General features: G+C 39.8%; 1 protein-coding gene across 4 annotated transcripts in view; it reads left to right on the top strand.

Annotated features, from left to right (window-relative positions):
• Nucleotides 1-22,721, top strand: part of SORCS1 (sortilin related VPS10 domain containing receptor 1) — a gene marked incomplete at its 3' end in the record, with an annotated part of 485,219 nt that overhangs the window by 279,735 nt on the left and 182,763 nt on the right. For all 4 annotated transcript variants that reach the window (XM_080641532.1, XM_080641530.1, XM_080641531.1 and 1 more), the window contains exon 4: nucleotides 21,076-21,234. In XM_080641532.1, the coding sequence (XP_080497658.1) occupies nucleotides 21,076-21,234 (159 nt within the window). The remainder of the gene's footprint in view (nucleotides 1-21,075; nucleotides 21,235-22,721) is intronic.

A 22,721-nucleotide genomic window follows, 5' to 3' on the forward strand; every position in this document is an offset into this window, starting at 1 on the left:
CACTTAATCTAGATGTGCCTCGGTGTATTAATTTGTAAAATAGTAATACTAATAGCAGCTGTGTGATCATGGGGTGGTCACTCAACATCTTTGTTTCTCAGTGTATCTATATACACTGAGTGTCCAGATTTTTATGACCAGCCCATCAGTACTTTGTTGGGCCACCTTTTGCCTTCAATACTGCGGCGATTCTTCTTGGCATTGACTCCATGAGATGTTGAAAGGCGATACGAGGAATCTGACACCATGCCTGATGAATAGCACTGTCCAGTTCTGTGAGATTTGGTGGTTGTGGAACCAGCTGCCTGATGGCTCTTTTAACTTCGTCCCACAAATGCTCAATTGGATTGAGATCTGGTGACTGTGGGGGCCACCTAAGCAAGGTAAAGTCTCCCTCATGTTCTTGAAACCACTCCTGCACAATACGAGCACCGTGGCATGGCACATTGTCTTGTTGGAAGAAGCCATCTCCATTGGGATATGCCATCAACATGATAGGATGAACTTGATCAGCAACAATACTTAGGTATGTTGTGCTATTCAGACGTTGTTCCACACGAATTAAAGGGCCTAAATCATGTCAGGAAAACATGCCCCAAACCATAACACTGCCCCCACCAGCATGAAGGGTTGTATTCATGCATGTGGGGTGCATGCTTTCATGCTGTTTCCGCCAAATTCTCACTCTGCCATCTGCATGATGCAACTGGAAACATGATTCATTGGACCACATGACATTTTTCCAATGCTCGACTGTCCAATCCTGGTGTTCCTGTGCGAATTGGAGATGTTTTATCTTGGTAACTGCAGACAGCAAAGGTGTTCAAACAGGCCTTCGTCTTCCATATCCCATACGACGCAGTGTTCAGCTAATTTGCCTACAGACGTCAGATGGTCATAATAATCTGGCCACTCAGTGTATATAAAAGGCTAATATGCAAAGTGTCCCCTCAGGAGTTCAATCAGGAGACCAGTAGTTCAATTGCTTGCTATCATGTGGCCTGACCACCAGGGGCTGTTGCAGAGCAAAGGAAGGCCCCGGCCGGCAGATGGCAGCCTGCAGCCAGCAGCCAGCAGCCAGCAGCCAGAGAAGGAAGATCCCTGCTGGCAGCCAAAAGGCCCTGATTGGCCCTGATCGCTGGCCAGGCCTAGGGACCTTACCCATGCACAAATTTTGTGCACCGGGCCTCTAGTTTATTTATAAAGTGATAATACTAAGAGTACCTGACTGATAGAATTATAGGGGTACATGAGTTAATATATATAAAACCCTTAGAACAGGTCCTAGCATATAGTAAGGGCTATTGAATGCTCACTATTAATATGATATCTTATGAATTAGTAACACATCAAAATTATAGACTATGGTTCATATATAAAGCACATACCGGGATTTAGTTTAATGCCCCCAACAATGTTATTTGGAGACTTTCTTTCTCCTTTATTCTCTCTCTTTCCTTTCTTCCCTTTCCCTTTGTCCCTATTCTGCTTCCTTATTTTCCTCTTTCCCTTTATTTCTAGCTGCTCTCCTTAAAATGATGAACAATGGCACATTTATTATATAGTAACATGTGAATATTAAGTGCTCATCTAAGTACCTAATTAGTTTCTGAATAAAAAATCCTAAGATGTGTATGTGTGTGTGTGTGTGTGTGTGTGTGTGTGTATATATATATATATATATATATATATATATATACACACACAAAGTGTATATATCTTAACCCCTCTCCCTATCCATTCTACCACCAAGTATTGATTAACGACTTACTAGGTCAGTGGTCGGCAAACTGCGGCTTGCGAGCCGGTGCCACGGTTTGCCACTCTGTTGACTAATGAGTTTGCCAACCACTGTACTAGTTAGAAGGTACTAGAGGAAAATGAAAGATCCAGTGTCTGGTATTGACACTACAGTCTGGTAGAGGAGACACATAAACAACAGCAACACTGAGTCATTTGGGGACAACATTACACCCAGTGCCCTTTTGAAGCCCAGCCTGCTGAGGGCATGCGAGACTTCCTATTTCTTTTCAAGACTGACCTAAAGCCTAGTTACTTTTTGGTTCCTCTGTCTGTGATGTTGGTGATTCATTGGTGACCTACACACGTGGACAAGTAACCCCTTGTATATAGTTTTGTCTACAATTCTAGAAATGTTCTGGAAGACAGACAGCAACCTTTAGGAAGTCTTGTATATATGTTGGCTTTATGTAAGTATTGCTTAGGGAATACTTGTTCATTTTTTTTCAAAATGACTCATGGAAGGGAGCATTGACCTAATATAGTGGGTGAGACCTATGTGTGCATTTAATTCTTCACTAACAGACCACCATTTCTTGCTTGAGTGGTTGGAGCCTTGGTTTAGGGTAAAAGTGTTAGAGGACACCACTCACTGTAGGTTGATTACAGATGAGACATATGCGATGCTGCATCCAATCAGAAGCTTTGTCTGAGTTGCAGCAAATAGGACAGGTAGACAATTCTGAATCCCTGTGACAGGCCCTGCTCCATCCCTTTAGCCCAATGTGATATGTGTGGAAGTGATGCAATCATTCTGCCTACTGATCTTTGCCCGAATTTAAGAATCCAAGGCTTTGCAGGAAACAGGAGAATAAAATTACAAGGCAATTCCCCTTTTAGAACCCTTAAGAAATGGTACCTCCTATTTCAAAGAAAGGTCCAGAACATTTTTTTGTTTCAGATAGCTTTATTTTTGTGGCCAATCTGTGCCTACTGTGCCTTTTTCTTAAAATACATGTATTTGGAGGATTGTGTGCTTGCCTTTACTTTCTACATCCCAGTGCCACTCTAGCGATGAACCATTCCCTGGGTGGCCTGACAGAGCCTCAGCCTGCAGAAGCCATCAACTGGGAGCGTCTGGCTTCATGGACTGGAATGTGGTAAAAGCAAATTGGGCATCTGTCTGGGGCTGGTGGGGACACATAATAGAGATGATCCTGGATAATATTCAGAATGATGTTTTACCCCAAGGGTGGCTGGAGGGGTTTTGTTTTGCATGTTTTTCAGCAGAACCACTTTAAAAATTCATGGTGCACCTGGCTGTTTGTTTCTCTCTTTTGTTTCTCATCTATTCTGGCACAGCCCAAAGACTCCTCAGCAAGAGACTAAATTGGAAAAGGGTTGTATTCAGAGCTTAGAAGAAAATGCGTGCCGTTTTCATGAAAATCGCCTAAGTATAGGTGCTGTGAATGGAAAACATGGGGTGTTTTTCAGGTCAAGATTCCCAAGAGTTAGCAGTATCGTGCGGTTTACTTTTCAATCAGTCTTAGAGCACAACATCCTTCAGCCAAGTGATGTATTTGAAAAATGGGAGTGTGGGTGGGATTCTATTACCTCTGAATTCCAAAATGCTCAGAGGTGTGTGAAGAGCTACATGCAGACAGAAGGAGCCAGAGCAAAATGGCACTGTTTTTCCCAGTCGATAATCTTACTGAATCTCTTACAGTAAAGATGATAGATCAGTGAGAAAAACGGTTGTTATTTGATCAGAGAAAGGCGCTATCTCTTCTGTGTAGGATGTAATCTTGGTTCCAAGTGAAAACTCTGGTTTAGCTATAGATGAGTCCATTTAAATTTTGTTAGGATCCAGGGAACTCAGTTTCAGATGAATTCATCAGTAAAAGTGTTAATTTCCCAAGCCCCCCCCCCCCTCTCTCTCTCTTTCACCTTCTCTCTTCTTCCCTCTCCCTCTCTCTGTCTTTCTCTTTCCCTCTCTTCCCTTTTCTCCAGGAAAAATGAAGAAAGATATTTAGCCTCAAGGCTGAGCTTTAATAAACAAAGTGACCTTTACACTTTAGCTCAGAGAAGGAAATACAGTCTTACCAGTATCATATCATTGGCAACTGAGCCTTGGTGGGATGGAGTGCACCGCTATGATGCAGTACTAGAAGACTTTACCTTCAGGGATAAAACAAATTCTATAAAGGGACTGTTGAAAAATGTGGTTTGCCAAGATGATTTACATCTTCTTGAAAACGTGCCACCTTAGATTTAGAAGCATGTTGACATTTCTACAATTTAAAGCTTCCATTTAGCACAAACGTTCTTTCTGCTGTCCTTGTTATCATAGGTTTACCTTGATTTCAGAAAATATGAACTGCCAACATGTGAATAAAGAAATACTTCACTTGACAAAAGGAAACAGCAGACTTCTTTTACATAGGTTCCTTGTACATTCTGCTGAATTAAGGTAACACTTAAGACTCAAATGCCAGAATTGAGTATCAAGATTAATTAAAGATGAAGCATGGTGTTTGGGGGAAAGGTAATATCATGTATAGGTACATAGGATTTGATTCACTGACATTTGACCTGCCTGTAATCTCACTAGAATGTATCTTTTACCCACCTCCCCCCCCCCACAAAATATATATATATAATATTTGAACTGCAAGAGTCACTAGAAATTACCTTTTAGTTCCAACTCAACATGTTAAAATGTTGAAATTCAGGCTTAAAGAGGTTATGTGACTTTCCCAAGGTCCCCAAATTGGACAGTGGCAGACATGGACCCCATTCCCACTCCACTGCACACTGGCTTCCCCCTGCGTTCCTCAAGCAGTTCACCCACCTCCTGGGAACAGTCACATTTAGAATACTGGACCTCTTTCTCAGCCTATACTTGTGGCACATTTTTTAGCGTGATCATGTTGGGTAACTTGAGTACATGTAGCAAACATCTTGTTTTCCATAAATGCCAAAGATAACAGAAAAGCGTTCAGAATAGATGCCGACTTGGTCACCTCTCCAAACATGAAGGGTCAATCAGAGACAGAGTTCTTACCGCACATGTAGCCCGTGTCAGCGTCACCTGATCTGTCCCAGCGCTTCCTATTCTTATTATTTTGTACCTGATTCTCACATATAAATTTGAAAGTAATGAGATAGACCTAAGGCCACAAAAAGTCTAAAGCCAGTTCTGTTCATTTGCTAAAGTCTCAGAAAAGCATATTCTGAAGCAAAAAGAGGGAGATGCATGTGTTACAAGAAGGAACTAACAAATGTTACATGCCTCCTATGAGCCAGCAATGTAGATAGTCAATTGGTAGTTCCCAAACTATGTTCCTCAGATCCCTAGTTCTTTTGAAGTTCCAAGAACAAAAACAGATTTTGTCTTTGAATTCATGGCAAATGTTATTACACACATATCTCCCTTTTTTGCTTCAGAATGTGCTTTTCAGAGACTTTAGCAAATGAACAGAAACTTAAATTTTTTTCTAGTATTCTTTATTTTTATTATTTTTATATTTAATTTTTTATATATCAGAGAAGAAGGGAGAGGGAGAGAGAGAGATAAAAACATAAATGATGAGAATCAGTGATTGGCTGCCACACTGGGGATTGAGCCCGCAACCCAGGCATGTGCCCTGACGTGGAATCCGACCGTGACCACCTGGATCATAGGTAGATGCTCAACCACAGCCACACCAGCTGGGCTTTTTTTTTAGTATTTTTGAAATTCTTTGACTATTGAATCTTTATGATGTTATAATTATTAATTTCACTTAGAAAATATTGTGTTCAGTTCTTTGGCTCCATTAATCGTAAAAAATATGTACTCTGGGAAGTGGGCATTTTAAGCCCCATTTCATAACCATGGAAATAAAATACAGCATAGTAAGTGATTTCTCAAGGTAATAAGCTGAACTAGGACTCAAAGTTGAATCTGTGTCCTTAGCTCCTGTTTGAACCTCAATTCAAATACCTGTTGGATTACATGGGTGATTATAGCTGTGACTAGGGATTCTTTGAGCACAGGTACTTTATTTTAAGAAAGAGAGCTAGCATATGAATTGGGGGAAAGAGGAATAATTCCAATGTCTTAATATGTTCTCCGTCTTCTCAATCTGTTGTTTGTTATCCCATTTTGAACAGCCACAAAGATAAAGTACTTACTTACCTTTTACTTTAGCTCTGAATTTTTGCTGCTTTTTTTTTCTTATATTAATGACAAATGCCAACGTAAGCCAGCTTTCAGTTGAGAAGACACCAGAGGATGGAAAACATAGGACCTCTCTAGAGGGGATAGCAGTATGACTATGGTAACATGGTCCCAGGAAATCTGGACATTATTGGAAAATTGGCTGGTACACAGTGCTCATTGGTACAATATTATCTACTTGCAACATAACTCGGGTGCCAGTCAAAGTCGGCCTATGGACCCTGGCGTTTTAACCAAAGCACGTTACTGCGCTGTTGGCCAAGGAAAAAAGTCTCTCACTGAAATGATTCTTTTTCGCCTGATGGTTTCCTTCGTGGCAGCTCACATTTTGTGGCTTGAGGAATCTGTTGAACATTGAAAAGGCACATATGCTCATTTACATTGGCAAGTGTTAAAGTGGGGAGACATATGTTTTCTTTTTTCTCCCCTCCTGTTGGATCCTTGAAGAGTGTTGATTGTCAGACTCCGCTGTGATTTCCCAAGTTGTGTGCTTCTGAAAAATCTTTGCCAGAATCTCCAGTGCTTATAGATTTGCCTGGAAATAACTCTGAAGTATGATTAGAATCCCAGTGGATTGGAAGTCTTCCGGTAACACTTCACTGCCCAGCTTCGGGATATTGTATTAGGTCTAAGATTGTGTTCCTGGCCCAGTTCTCTTAGCTGAACCACGGCAGTAATATCTTCAGAAGCACCCAGCTCCATGTTCTCTTCTCTTTAATCCACATTCTGTATTACCTCCAAAGTGATCACTGAAGGGAGCTACAGTTTTTCTGTTTTCTACTTTAAAATCGTGACTCTGTAGGTATGGCTCAGAATAAATAGGTTCTCTTGCTACTTCACTGAAACCCCCTTTGCATGACGAGTCAAACTCTTTCAACTTGGCTGTAGACTGGGTGACCTGCCTTCTGCCATCCTGAGGAACTTGCTGTTACCTGAACATGCCTTGTATATTCACACTTCTCTGTCCTTGCCTATGTTAACCCCTCCACCATGAAACCCTCCCTGCCCCTGTCAACACCTCGAAATCCTTCAAAACCCACTTAGGTGTCCCATGTTCTACATTGTCTTCCCCCATTCCAACAACAGGAATGCCATTCTCACAATACTTTGTGTCAGGACCTATACTCATGTACTTTTCCCACTGAATTTTCTCTCTTCTGCCTTGGGGCTGACTGTAGAAGAATTCACAAGGTAATAGGGCATTCAGTGCCTCGTTCATAATTTAATCTTCAGTCTTAAGCACAGTAGCTACCTCTTGGTGCCTAACACTACTTAAATAAATTAGAGGGGGAAAAGTAGAAATGAATGGTTGAATGGTAAACATCTGGCCAATCCACCGGGAGTGAACAATTGCTTTAAAAAAAAAACAACCTTTTTGTTTCCCAAATCTTGTTTTTCTATTTGTTCTCAGAATGACTATAAAAAGGATTCTGAAAAATGTTAATTTTGAGGATATTTCTATAATTTTATTGAAATATCCTATAGATAAGTCAGATTATAAGACTGTATTTAGTATAATTGTATCAAAGAGAGAAAATTCCACTCAGTTACATTTTCTCTTTAGACAAATTTTAACGTGTTGTTCAATAACCACTCCACGGCCTTGCTTCACTGGTTAAAAGACCAGTGTTATTATGTTGTCAGATGTTTAAAATGCAGATCTGGGAACCAGGTTCCTGGGCGTGAGACATAGAAATACCAAAAGCGTTCTTGAATTACCATGGAGAAATCATCATGCCCCTCCCTGTCTAATGTTACTCCCTCGAGGTTTCTTCAGTGTCCAGTTGGAATGTCCTAATTCACATTTGTAAGTGCTGTGTAGTTCTTAAATGAAACGTCATGTATGTATGCCATCTTCTTGATGAGTAGTTTAACAAATTTAAGTTTGTACAGTGGGCTATTTTTTAACAGCTTACAATTTATGATAAATGGGTGATATGAAAGTTCTGTCTACGAATTGATAACAGTCAGAAATGGGGAAAATTGTGTGTGTTTTTTCCTGCAGTTTCTTTATTCAGGGAACACAGTTATTGAAGTTTTATAAAGTTTAAAGTTTTTGATTTCTGTACTGTCGTTAAGCTTGAAATACTCACCTGGGATCACCTATGTGCTATGTGTATGTGTAGGTAGTATGTACAGAATGATACTTTATTTCTTTTATTAGATTAAGATATAAAATGTACTTAAGCAGAATATTCTAAATAGAACATGATATAGGAATGGCCATTTATAAAAATCAGTGAGTAAAGAGAAACAATCCTAATTTAAAACGAAGGAAAAGTATGAACAAGCAGTCTACCAAATAAGGCTATTTAAATGACTAAACACAAATGACAAAAGGAAGCAAGGGACGGAGGAGAGCAAAATCCACTCTTATTAGTAATGTATATCGACACAAAATAAAATGTACCTTGTTTCCCAGTCAGCTTAGAAAATGGTGTAAAAATGAAAGCGGAGAGGGTGGGGTTGGGGAGAAAAAGTCCTAGCGTTGGTAATGGGCATGTTCCTGACAAGGAACTCTGAATTAGTCCTCTCTTTTTCTGAAAGGCATTTGGTAATATGTATCAAAAGGGGTTATACATTGAACCATAAATTCTACTCTGAGGAGATTACTTGAAGAAATAACAATTGATGTACAGAAAATTTTAATCTACATTAGGTCATAAGATTATATTAGTGAAATTTGGAAACCTTCTAATAAGAGATTAATTACGTAGTGGCTTAGCCATATAATTAAAGTTAATGTAGCCAATAAAAAATGATAACACAGAAGAATATTTAATAGCCTGGAAAATGTTTGCAGTATAGTTTTAAACTAGGGAAAGCAGGTTAAAAAGCAGAAAGTATCATGTGGTAGTCTCTCTCTCTCTCTCTCTCTCTCTCTCTCTCTCTCTCTCTCTCTCTCTATCTCTCTTTATATATATGCACAAAGTTATGTATATATGTGTACCCATATGTACATAGAAAAAAGGTTGAGAAAGCAAACTTCAAAATGTTAGTGATGATAATCTCTGTGTAGTGATATTTGAGTGATTTTTCTCTTATTTTTTGTAACTACTTTCTGGAGGACATTTTCTACATTTTTCTGTAATGAATGCATGTTAATTCCTACTCATATTTGAGAAAAAATACTAATTTTTATCACAAATGAGATGAATAATTTAAAAGAAACCAAATTACTGTATCATTGGCACAGACATTCCAACTAGACACTGACCAAGTAGCTTAAAAATGTGTACCCCAAGATCACTCTGTGGCTTCATCCTTTTATTCCAAATTAAAGGAATCAGGTTCAGTACCAGCTATTTGTGAACTGAGAAGGGACCAGGTTTGAGGGGCTCCCCAGTGGCAAGACTAAGCTGTGGCCTGACACAAAGGATGGCCTTCGGAGAACAAGGTCATGGCCAACTGGGGCTCTAAAGAAGAACCTGCCAGTATAATAGGCTGGTCCTCACAAGTGAAAGTCTAAAATGTCTCAGAATGGGAAGCCACTCAGTGTTTTACTGGTGCGACTTCATTTGGTCATCAAGATATTTTTCTAGAATATATTTGTTTTAGGCTAGGGTTACTTTGGAAATGTCTTAATTTAATAAAATATGTCAGAAGACATTTTTTAGATTGAAATGTGCAAGAAAGGATTCAATTATATTAATAGGAGCCTCTCTGACTGTGGAAAGGGATGGAGTGAGGAGATAAGAATGATTGGAAGTATTTAATTTTCAGGAGAGAGCTTAGCACATTTCAGTATTTCCAGAAAGCATTGCTATCCTACAGTAAAATGGATTAATTGAGAGATATTTTCATGACCCTTAGTTTCAAGGAAAGCTAACGGATTCTGATATATCCTGTTAAGGAAAGTGTCAGTCTGTCCATCAGTTTGAGGATTTCTTTGTCACTAAGTATGGTCAGTATTTTTTAAAAATTGGTTCAATTACCTGGAAAGTTCATTTTTGAGAGATATTCTGTAAGGGTACAAGATTCACTAAGATGAGCATATAATTTATCATCCAATCCATACAGATGTGCATCAGTAATAATATGATGGTGCAGAAGGAGTAAACTAGGACTTTCCAGGACAAATTATGACATATGTTCACCCTGCCTGTGATCCATTCCAAGAAAACCAAAATGTCTGTGAACACTCTCTCATAGGGTCAAAGTAGCTTCTAAATCAAGATCAGCCCACTTTGGAAGTGGTAGTGCCTTCGTAAGTGAGTAAGTGATAGCATCTTTGTGGGCATGTTGAACCCATCATGAATATGCATCTGGGTCTCAAAATGCCTTTGTACAGTCACAAGATAGAATGACCATTTTATAACCGGTTTGCATGGTAGCCCCTTGTTTAGTGAGGATGCTAACTTCTGAGCAACTGTGACTAGTTACACAAAAGATATTAACCCGAATATATTAAAGATCATGTAATTTGCAAATGTTCTATGATGGTAAAATTTTTGTATTGAAGGCTTTTTGCGGGGGGAACCCTTATATTCCTTTGGAATCAGGGTGCTTAGAAATATCACTAAACTCAAGAGATATGGTTTTGTGGTTATTTTCTTAAAGTGTGAATTCCCTGTTGGTAGTAACTTGGAGCAGATGAATGTTTTATAGGGTTCGCATAGTAGCAGGATGCATATAGAGTAAGAAACACAAAATAAAAATGTTGGATGATTTTACACAGGCCTGTGCATGATAAAAATCAAACTTGCTGTATATTTCTGGGACATATTTCCCATTCATCCATTCACCCTCAGACCCAAATGACCTTTTGTTGTTTTTGTTGGTCCAAGACTATAGAAAAATCAATCGGTTTATGTTAAGATCCATGAGAACAATAAGTATTCTGTTTTGAATTGCTAGGTTATGTTGAAATAGAGATTGGTGCTTTTGTTGGGAACATAAAGGGACAAAGAATATTTTGATCTTAAGAAATCCATTTTTAATGATGTCATATCCTAATCTACTTGATGGGATTATGGTGCCTAGATATGGACCTTCTAATTAAAGAGTTAGTTATACACATTTTAATAGACATTTAACAGATCTGTTCTCCTATAATTTAACCTGGGTAATTGATGTATCCTGAAAATCCACAGGCTGGCCTTCCTTGGCCTTGGGTCTCTTAATATTTCTGAGACTAACAACATAATTCATTCAGTCTTCAATACACATTCATCTTGAATTGTTGCCAGATTAGGAATTTACACCTTTCAAACATAACAGAGCTACTTCATGGCCAAAACCCAACCTCAAGTTATCTGTATTTCAAATATTATGAGAAGACCTTGTTATTCATATTGCAGATAATAATTTTTTCTCATTTCCCCCTTCTTTTAATTATAAGTGACAAATTGTACAGGAACTTGTTGTGGTCCTAGAGCCCTATGGTGGCTGCCATCATACTTGCCATCCCGTGTGTGTGTGTGTGTGTGTGTGTGTGTGTGTGTGTGTGTGTGTGTGAGTCCCCTTCAGAAATAGAATTATTTTTCTCCTCCCTTTCAGTCTAGCCTAAAAGTGGTGACTTATTTCACCAATAGAAATGCTGCCAAATGGATATCCTGGGACTTCCGGGGACAGGTCAGAGGAAGCCTGGCAGCTTCCACTTGAGGTTCTTTGACATGCTTCTCTTGGGACACTCACACTGTAGCAAGCCAGCCAGCGATCAAGAAAGCCAGCTACTGTGAAACTGCGATGCGAAGTCCAAGCCACAAGGAGAGAGGGCCTGCAGGATGGAATGCCGCGTAGAGAGAAAGAGAGAAGCTAAGGCCAAATGCCTGCGTGAAGAAGCCATATTAGAGGTGGAAACTCCAGCTGCAGCCACCACAGTAATGACACAGGGACCTGGAACTGTCCACCCAGCTGAGCGATTCGCAAATTTCTGACCCACAGAACCAGGAACAAAATCAAAGGTTGCCTTAAGCCACTGTTGTGAGGTAGTTTGTCACACAGTTCTTCATTAGTGCAACAGAGGTCCTTTCCTCTTCAATAAAATGTGCCACTTCGGCTGCTTCTGAAACATGCATTCTGAGCTGCAATTAGCTAAGATACAGAACTGCCTAGAAAATAAAATAATGGGGAAAAAAAACCATCTTAAAACACTACATTTATATCTCTGGCTGTGACTGAGGGAAAAGAAGGAGAGAGGAACGGCAGCTGCTAATGTAATTATACTCAGGGGCATGTCTATTAAGCATATTCACCCTTTTCTGCCTCTCTAAAGCAACTTGAGAAGATCAATGTCTATCATTAAATACTTGAAGAATGAAGGAAGAATTTGCATGAAATAGATCTCCTTGCTAACAGGATGCACTTCTTCCTGATGGATCCACTCCAGCCCTGTGTTCCTGAGAGCTCTGCAGCAGAGGGGCCCAGGCCATTCTCAATTTTCGCTTCACTAACCTGCCCATCCTGTTTGAGAGAAACCCCCAGTATCCCCAAGGTCTTCTCAGGAGAGCTAATAGCCAAATATATTAGCAAGGTCTCATGTGGCTGAGACTTTGTTAATCCTCCCCATACACCCTGCCTGTATTTGCCCGTTCACCATGAAGCACTAATTTAAGTAAAGCTAAAATATATTTGTCAGGGTGATGATTCAAGTACAGCAAGGAATAAAGAATGTGAGTACGTTCTGTTCACTAATTTTTAGAAGGAACTCATTCCTAAGGGCCCTTCTTTTCATTTTCCTGACTTTCAACTTGACATTTATTCAGACTCTCCAATCAAATGCACAACTTAGAGATTCTACCAAAAATGCTGTGTCCCTCACCTAAATTGAGGTTAAAATGTACTGAAAGCTTCCCTTTCTTACTCTCTCTTTCTCCCCACCTCTTCTCCTTTATCATTTCTAGAGGAATAAAGAGATTTCTTATCATGAAATGAACATCATTTCTCGTAAAGTTTCCCATCAGCAAAGAAGATGAATGCCCATTTCTCACGGTATCTCAGCTCCTTCTGATAGCAGCTAACATTTTAAAATAATGTAGCCTCTTGGCATTTATAGATCTTTGGGGATTTAGGAGAGAATTTAGTTTGGGACTTGTAATGACCATGAAAGTGTGTTCTGATTGAGTTTGAGCAGAGGCCACAGAATAATGTGGGGATAGTTAACATGGCTCAAATATTCTCAAGGTATTTGATCAGTCTCCATAGTAACTGCAGTAATAAAAATGTCTCTCAAATTTGTCCATCATTCTTTTCCTCTAAAATACAGTTTTTAAAAACAAGATGATACCATGCTAAGCATTAATGAATACCTTGTGTTTTCTAATGTCCCCTTAATATGATGATAACTACTTCTCCAGCAAAATGAATTAATATTTTGCTGCTAATTAAACATAGGATCAGTTTATTAGGAGAAGGGTTACATTGTTTTTATTCTGATTGGCTTTAACATAAAATTCCTTGAGAACTAGCTTATAGGGAATGTTTGTTTCCCTCCCTATACTATCTTTAAGTCAGAGCTTTTTGGCCAGTCCTCACCCATCCTTATGATAAAGCACAGGAAAACAATTTTTTAGAGGAGCAATGATAGAAGGATAAGAAAAAGGAGGCCAGGGCTATTGTGAAAATCTGAATGTGAAACAGGACTGAATGTTTTGATTCCATAAATTTATATTTAAAGCAAAAAAAATCTTTATTTCTTCAAGAATATCTTATCAATTATCTTGTTATTGAGAGTCTACTTTGGCGTAGCTCCTAGCTTCCATTGCAAACTCCGCCCCCCCCCCCCCCCTTCCCCCAGCTAGGCAATATACTATGAGATACTTATAAGGTTTCTCTCTATCTCTCTCTCTCTCACTCTCACTCTCGCTCTCTCTCAGAACTCAACTATCACATTTTAGCAGAACATATAGTGCTAAATGTGCCATCCTTTGTGAAGTCATAATAATAACATTTGCTCAGAATTCAGCATCGCTTTCACACAGATGATCTGATCTTTACACAGACTTATGCAGCACATGCCGTGGATAGCTTTACCACTGACCAACTGCATGGCCTTGAGAAATGACCTCATTTCCCCAACTGTCAAATGGACATAATAATATCTATCTGAACTGTTTTTTTTTTTCTTAACAATTTAATGAAGTGACATATTGTAAAGGTTTAGTGATGTGCCTGGCACCCAACAGATGCTCAATAAATGTACACTTCTTTATAGTAGCATTACCCTCAATGAGAAAATGGTGGCTCATGAGAAGTTAAGAGAGCTATGAGCTCTCCAGAGTGGCAGAGATGACACTGAATTCCATCTTGGAAGTCAAGCCCCATGGTACTTTCTGTGATTATAATATCTATTTATGGTTTGTTTTTCCTTCTTCTAGTGGTCTGAATGACTGTCATTAAACACACTCTCTCTTTTCTGAGGAAGTGCACACACCCACAGCAACATTGACTAGGATCAGGTTTAAGATTTGGTTAGAGCTCTTCTTATTGAAAACAGATCTGTGGTTCATGGGCTCCGTGGGTAGCCCTTCAGATCAACTCGCCCAAACACGTGGGCCTGTGTTTCCTTAGTATGGGATCAGTGCCATCCACAGTCATGGAAGCAGAGTCTCACGGTGAAGCGGTGTTTTTTCCTTTAAGATTGACTCAGGAGAGGGTTGTGTACAGTAATCCCAAGAGAAATGAGAAGAAATCTTATATTAACTTTCTTTCTTAAATTGTCTTCCAAGGAGTGTAACCCATATATGGTCATTCCTGGTGAACCTTACTCTTCCCCTGTGTACTCTATACAGTTGGGCAAAAGGGGTATTGAGTGAATTATCATAAATGTTACATAATAATCAATAAGTAGGGTCTTCTGACAAGGCTAGTAAGAGACATGAAGAACTGAAATATCATTATACACTTCTTGAAAACTAATTTTTCCCCCTAAGAAATTAAAGTCATTGGGCCCTCATTAAAAAAAAAAGTTTTTAAAGTAAACTCATAGAATAAACTCTTTACAATGCAATGCCAAGTTTTCCTAGCAATTTCACTGAATTAATGTTCAGGTCACAGGTAGATGGTCTATTGCCCAAACATTTTTTTGGTCTCTTAGTATCAAATGAGCCTCCTTTATGTTAATGACCATGGATGGTGCATAGGTGAGCTTCACTGAGTTTGGGGGGTTGGGAGTAGCATTTAGAATGAGTGATTGCATCCTGGGTCCATCTTTCTACAGATTTTTTTTTCCTCAGTGTACACTTATTTGAACATTTTCCATGTACTCACTTTCGTCTCCTTTTCTCCCTATTGTTTGTACTTCAGGGATTTCCTTTACTGGGTCATTCTGAGATCCTGTGTAACTTCTCCCACTACTGCCTGCCCAACAGTTGTCAACAGATAAGCATGCATTGCTTTCACTTTCAATTCATCTGGGAAAGATAAACATTCAGCTCACCTTGGGAGTAGGTAGTTTATCACCCACAGTGGTCTGCAAACTACTCAATGGCTCTGATTACACTTTGCTTAATTTGTTTTTAATACTGAAGCCAGAGGCCTGTAAATAGCCTGTTATACTGTTTCTAGGTAGAATTTTGTTTGGATAAAGTGGGTAGATAACTGGAGTGGCCAATTACTGCTATTGCGATTTTTCATTATCATTATTATGAAAAGTATTTATTATGCACCTGTGATATGGTCATCTGAATTGGATTTAAGCCTGAAGCGAATCAAGAGATATATCGTCAGTACATTATCTCCTCTTGATTCCAATCCACAGATGATAAGGAGTAGAAAAATGCGCGAGAAAAAAATGAACAAAACATAAAATAAATATTCTTTATTTTAGGACTGAAGAAATGGTGAGATAAAGTATATGCCTATAGGTATTGAAGCTGCTGTTTATTAACACCACCCTATCTAAATTATGGAATTCCAAGAACAACACACCTAGGAACAGAGTCTGGAAAACTAAATAGTAGTGACATTTCTGTAGGATCAATGTCCCTAGTAGACAACCTAGCAGGATAAAAAAGCTCCCAGCCAAACTTTTGTAGAGTTACATCATGTAGCCATATGTTGAATCTGGAGCAAGTCAAAGAAAGTGAAGATGCATTTAATTTTTGATGACACTAACATGTCTGAAGGACTAATACTCAAATAAAAGTGAGAAGTGACATAGTTGAAATCTCGAGATTGCATTTCATATTCATTTGTCACCTCTAGGAAAAGCAAATGAAGTTTTTTCCTTCTCCAGAAGTGGGTGATGAATGATGGCTTGGAGTTGGGCGGTGGGAGCCTGTGTAGCCATTAATGACTTTCTATAGAAAACAATTCATCTGCAGATGCAGTCAACACAGCACCCTGCAAGGCATAAGCGAACTGGCTCTAATACCCAGGGGCTGATCTGAACAAAGAATAATTACTTTCCTGTTAAAGACAGACACTTCCCCTTGTTTTTACCCTCCTTGCCTCCAAGTAGAAAAGCAAGGATTTACTTAAGAGGACGCAGACTCCCAGGGTCTCAGGAATGAAGAGGATTCACCTATGCACTCATTCACTTGTTCATTCACTTACAGAGATGTATAGACTTCTACTAGAGACCAAGCTCTATGTCAGGCAAATAAATAATGGCCCCTCTTTTTAGAGCGCTCACTTCAGGAATTGTGCAAAGTTTGGGTTCATGCCTTTTACAGAGTCCTCCAAATTCCTGTCATTCAGATCATATTCCAGAATGCAGAGGATTAAACAAACAAAGCACCATTTACTTAAAGTCACACAATGAGCCAGGAGTAGAGAGCCAGTGTAAACCAGCAGACAGTGATTATTGGACATGTTTAAGGGGTGTAACCTACACATTTTTGAGGAGTGTTCATGAATTTGAAGTTGCCATTTTGATATTTCCCAGTATAATACCTTCTGGGATAGAACATATTTATTAATAAATGACATCATTCCTGTCTAAAGATGGGATCACACATATTATTCACATTGTTTCTTTTTTTTTTTTCAAATAGGTTAAACATTTTCTATGTATATTTTGCTTAAAGACTTTATTTACTTATTAATTTACTTATTAACCTACAAAATGACCAAACAAACCTCAACCCACTTGAAATAAAACCATTAACATTTTTAAAGACTGAAATAATAAGAGTTCACTTATTTAGTTAACAATAATTTATTAAATACTTTCAATGGTTCAACCACTGCACTGGTTGTAAACTAATGAAGTTAAAGGTTGTGATTAAGTAACACATTGTTTACAGTGGTGTGTATTATTGTGTGTGCGTGCATTTGTGTGTTTTTCATTCAGTTGGATTTGAATACAGGCAATAATATGAAATTAAAATATTAAGTTAAAAATCAGAATAAAAATCTATGATATGATATGTAGATGTGGATAAAGTAGAGGGAAGCATACACATTGTTTAACTTGTTGAAAGGATAGGGTCATGAGCAGTTGATTTTTCTTTTATTTTCAGTTCGTCTACTGGAGGTCTTACAGAGGTGTTTGTGCAATAAAAAAGGCTAAGTAGAAATAGATCCCAGTTGACCTGTTTGTTTTGAGTGGATTTGAGCAGAGGTTTGAAAGACAAACCACTGGAAGGTTTGTGTAATAAAGGCACTTATAAATCTTATAGGGGGTATTTCCTAGCATCTTCCATCATTTCTAAAATGTCAAATTCCAAAATAGAGGAGGTGAGGGCCGTTTAGAGAAGGTGAGATTTTAGTCTACATATTTTTAGTACCCAGAAAAAGCTGCCATGGAAGCCAGGAGTTTCATTTACTCGCTCTTAAGTAGCCACGTGTTTGAGCGATATTTGCATTATTCTACATCTGCCCTCCCTTATTTAATAGCACCTGGATGCAGAAATATCTTATACAGTCTCATGACTTGGAGCATAAATAACTATCAAAGATATTTTAAATAAATGATAAATAAAAATCAGCTTGATTTGGGATATTCTGTAGGCCCAGCTTTTTATTTTATTATTTTATTTGTATTTTTTGTTAATCCTCACTTGAGGATAGGAGGAGCATGCAATCAAGGTATGTGCCCTTGACCCAAATCCAACATGGGACCCTTTGGTCTGCAGGCTGACACTCTATCCACTGAACCAAACCAGCTAGGGCCCAGTTTTTTATTTTGCTGAAGTGGTCTGCCAGGAGAAGCAGGTGGTGGGGTCTGTACTCGTGGGAAGAGAGGAAAACATATTCTGCTTAACAGGGAAATAGAATATCAGAGGAGGGGGGAAATCACCTTGCTGAGACAATAGATGCCCTATGAAATTGAGCCTCTTCATATTATTATGGAAATTACTTGGGGCAGTAGTGCTAAAAGCATGCTATATATCATTGTTAATTGTGGTTGGAGACACAAAGCAATATAATTATTTGATGACTTATTTGTTGTTTGGAAAACACCTGTTTGTGCTAGTAAACATGAAATCACCTGGAAATATTCTTGTGAATTTAGGTGCCTTATGAACATCCCTGTTCAATGCATACAAGAGATTTTAATGAAGCCATGTATGTGAGTTTGTACTTAGCACTTAGATGATAGCTCCATGCCAGCTATCCAAAGAGGGAACCCTATCTGCGTGGTAAACTCGAGACAAGAAAACGATAACTTTGTCAGAATTTATGGTGGGGAACAGTGGCTTGACCGGAACATGGATTGAGAGGCAATTAGTCTCCAATTTTGTGTGTGCTTTCCATCGTGTCTGAATGCACCAGCAGCCACTGTGTTGCACTCCCTGCCCCACATCCCTTTTCTCCTCTTCCAGAAGAGAGGTTGAGTGTGGTCCCATGCACCCAAAAGTTGCCAGTTCAATTCCTGGTCACGGCACATGCACAGGTTGCGGGCTCAGTCCCCAACAGGGAGCATGCAGAAGGCAGCCAGTCCATGTTTTGAGATGTTTTGCTCTCATGTCAATATCTCTTTCTTCCTCTCCATCTCCCTCCCCCTCTCTCTGAAAATCAATTTTAAAAATTGAAAAAAAAGAAAAAAGAACGGAGGTTGTAAGAACAGCAGGGAGCCTTCAATTCTCCCCACAGACATAAACACAGTGCAGGCTGAGTGTGTCTGGTGTGCAATCCTCAGGTGACATTTGCAGTGACATCACAAGACACCACTTTTGAAGATGATACTAACTATCCCCCAGATTTTTTTCTTTAAAATATGTTTTGATTGATTTCAGAAAGGAAGGGAGAGGGAAAGAGAGATAGAAACATCAATGATGAGAATCATTGATCTCCTGTATGCCTCCCCCGCCTCCCCACTGGGGATCAAGCACACAACCCGGGCATGTGCCCCTGGCCAGAATTGAACCATGACCCGTTAGTCCCCAGGCCAATGCTCTCTCTGTTTACTGAGCCAAACCAGCTAGGGCACTATCCCAAGGTTTTAATATGATTGCCTCCAAATGCTTGAGAAATCTCAGTGTGTTTGCCTGGCACTCTACTCTTCTATGACATGGCTCTGTTTTATTTTTCCTTTCTCTCTCACTCTTTCTGTCCTAGAACTGCTGCCTCCTCAGCTGGTAATCTTTAAAAACCCTGGGCTACAGTGATTTCTCTTCATACAGCCACACTTTAAGCACATCTTTCATGCTTCTCCGAACCAAACTCAGAAAGTGTCAATTAATACGTTGATGGGGAGGAAGTCAGCAGGTAGCATTAAGGCCACCTGTCAGGAAGCATTAGATGTGCACTTCGACTGAGTGAAAGGAGACCTGCAGAGAGTGGGGAATGAGGTACTTCATCACACATTCCTAGAGGCATAGCATGAGAGAATAAAAATCAGTGTTCGGGGCAGCTTCTCCATCATGTTCCTTTTGTGGATTGTTCATTACTGCTCTGACCAAGATGAACCACCCCAGCGAGAGAGTGCAAAGCAGCTGACACTATTAAGTTTCCAACAGTCAGAGCATATTCTCTTGTAGACAGGAAGACAACTGATGGGGAGATCCAGCTACACTTCTGAGGGACCTCCATTCATAATGAGCTCATACTGTGCTGGGCATCTTTCTAGGTCCATGTGACTACTCTGTAAACTCTTCCCATTCATTCATTTATTTGACAAATATTTACTGAGTATTCTATATAATAAAAGGCTAATATGCAAATCGACTGAACAGTGGAATGACCGGTCGCTATGATATGCACTGACCACCGGGGGCAGACACTCAATACAGGAGCTGCCCCCTGGTGGTCAGTGTACTCCCACAGGGGTAGTGCTGCTCAGCCAGAAGCCGGCTCATGGCTGGCAAGCACAGTGGTGGTGGTTGGAGCCTCTCCTGCCTCGGGAGGCAGTGCTAAGGACCCCTCGGGGGATGTCCACCTAGGGGTTCCAGACTGCGAGAGGGTGCAGGCCTGAGCTGAGGGATTCCCTCCCCACCCCCTCAGTGCATGAATGCCATGCACCGGGCCTCTAGTATAATACAATCTAGGTCTTACTGTAGCTGCTGGGAACACACCTGTGGGGGAGAAAAATAGAGAAATATCAACTACTTCTATTCTCATGGAATTTAGGTTCTAGTAGAGGGTATATGAAGAGTAAACAAAATAAATAAGTAAATTATATAATAGGATAAAGTGGCCTTTGTACAATTCGCAGAGAAGGCTGTAGAAAGCCCAGCTTTTGACACAAGACTAACAAAAAAGTCAGGCTAAATGTAGGATGACATGGGATATTGTTGACATGAACTAGAGGCCTGTACAAGCAAGAAAATCCTGTGAACTCCCATCTCTTTCTATTTCTTTCCACCTCTCCAACAACAGATGTTACAAGTCTTGCTCTTTAATCTCCCCTCCCCTCCAAATTAAAGTAAACAAGGCCAAGCAGGTAGGGGGTTGAGGTCACGGGAGCAGTGGGAAATAGTTCAGATGAAGGAAATAACTTTGGGGAAAAGAGAACATCCAGGATCCCTATGGAAGCGAAGAAAATGCAGTCTTTCATTTCCTCTCTCTTCCTTTCAACTTGTCCTGCCTCCTTCATTCCTTAGTGAATCTCATTTGATGTCATTGGATCAAGGTAGGAGAGCCACCCTGACAGAGTCAAGGTCCCCAGGTGTTCCTTGCCTGCCCCCTTTCCCTTCCTTGTCAAAATTTTAGCTCATGGTTAAGTTTTGGAAATTCACAAATTTAACTTCTTATTATTATCTTTCCCCAACAATTCTTTGCTGCAGATTATGTTACTCACGGACCCGGAGATTGAAAGCAGTTTACTGATCAGCTCAGATGAAGGAGCGACCTATCAAAAGTACCGGCTGAGCTTCTACATCCAGAGCTTGCTCTTCCACCCCAAGCAGGAGGACTGGATTCTGGCGTACAGCCAAGACCAGAAGGTGAGCACAGTACCTTGTTTGAGACAACAGCGCATGGTTCTCCCCGGAGAAGCCCCTAGTTGATCATCTCCATGCTTCTGCCCCATGACCAGTCTTGTTATGTGCATTCGCCTGAACCAGGTGCCTGTGGGACGAGAGGCAGCAAAGAGGGTCTCAGGTCACTGGCTTGAGCTTGTAAACATCTGACCCAGCACACAAGGGAAAAGCCAGACACTAAGGAACTCAATGTGGAGAGACAGTTAGGTTTTGTTCTTGTTTTTAAATATATTTTTATTGATTTCAGAGAGGAAGGGAGAGGTAGAGAGAGAGTGAGAAACATCAATGATGAGAGAATCATTGATTGACTGCCTCCTGCACACCCCCTACTGGAGATCCAACCTGCAACCGGAATTGAACCCGGAACCCTTCAGTCTGCAGGCCAACTGAGCCAAACCCTTCAGGTCCCAGCACTGTATCCACTGAGCCAAACTAGCTAGGGCAAGAAGCAGTTTTTAATGTAGATGTTTCAGACCATTAGGAGCCCCAGAGCATCATGGAATATGAGAATGTGTTTTGTGTGTGTCAAGAGGTGATCATTTTTCTAGTAAAGACCCAGGATAGCTTTTATAAGACCCTTAAAGGAAGGATGCCGCCCCCCCCTCCCCCGCCACAAGGCTAAGAACACTAAGAACTTTCTAAAACCGTGAGAAAAATGGCCAGAGGAAAAATAATAACATCCACAGAGAACATCATTCAGAGATAGGTTATCTCAGGACTTTTCATCTCTTGGTGGTTGGATTGAAGGAGAGTTCCACTTTTTAAAGAAAGCATTGAATGAGGTTTTGCTATTTGATGTCTCTGCATGTGTGTGTGTGTATGTGTATGTGTGTGATGTATGTGTATATATGATATGGAATGCATACTATAAAATATATCTTGTACCCTATACTACAGATATACTATAAAATACATATAGCCCCTGATTTTTAGGATCTTACATTCCTGGATAGAATATAAGGCTACCAACATAAAATGCAATTAAATTAAAATGAAAAAGAAACAACATATACATTGGTAAATGGGAGAGAGACTCTAGCCATAGAAACCAAAAAGGAACATAGGGAGATATTGAAATATTGTATGTGAAATGCATGGTTCAGTGAAGTCATTCTTAGAATTCTCCTTAGAGGGCTCATGTGTTAGAAATTATACATATCGGACTTCCATGAACGAGGAGGATGCTCTCGGGTTTTATCTGGAGAGGGTAGTGATGCGTGGGGTTCTTCCTGGAGGGGCAGAAGGCTGGAAGCACCTTTCCCAGATCTCTACTGACAGAGCATTTTGTAGGAAGCAAATTAAAATTCTCAGTATTGCAGTTTTATTTATGCCGCCCTTCCTGCCAAATAAAATGCACATTAAGTCTAAAAATAGAAAAGATTTACAATTAGGATTCATTTCCTCTTGAGCAGCCTGGCTGCCCTTTCAGCAGAATGTACAGTTTCGTTCCC

This window comes from Plecotus auritus (genome assembly GCF_963455305.1).
Source record: "Plecotus auritus genome assembly, chromosome: 9".
NCBI lineage: Eukaryota > Metazoa > Chordata > Mammalia > Chiroptera > Vespertilionidae > Plecotus > Plecotus auritus.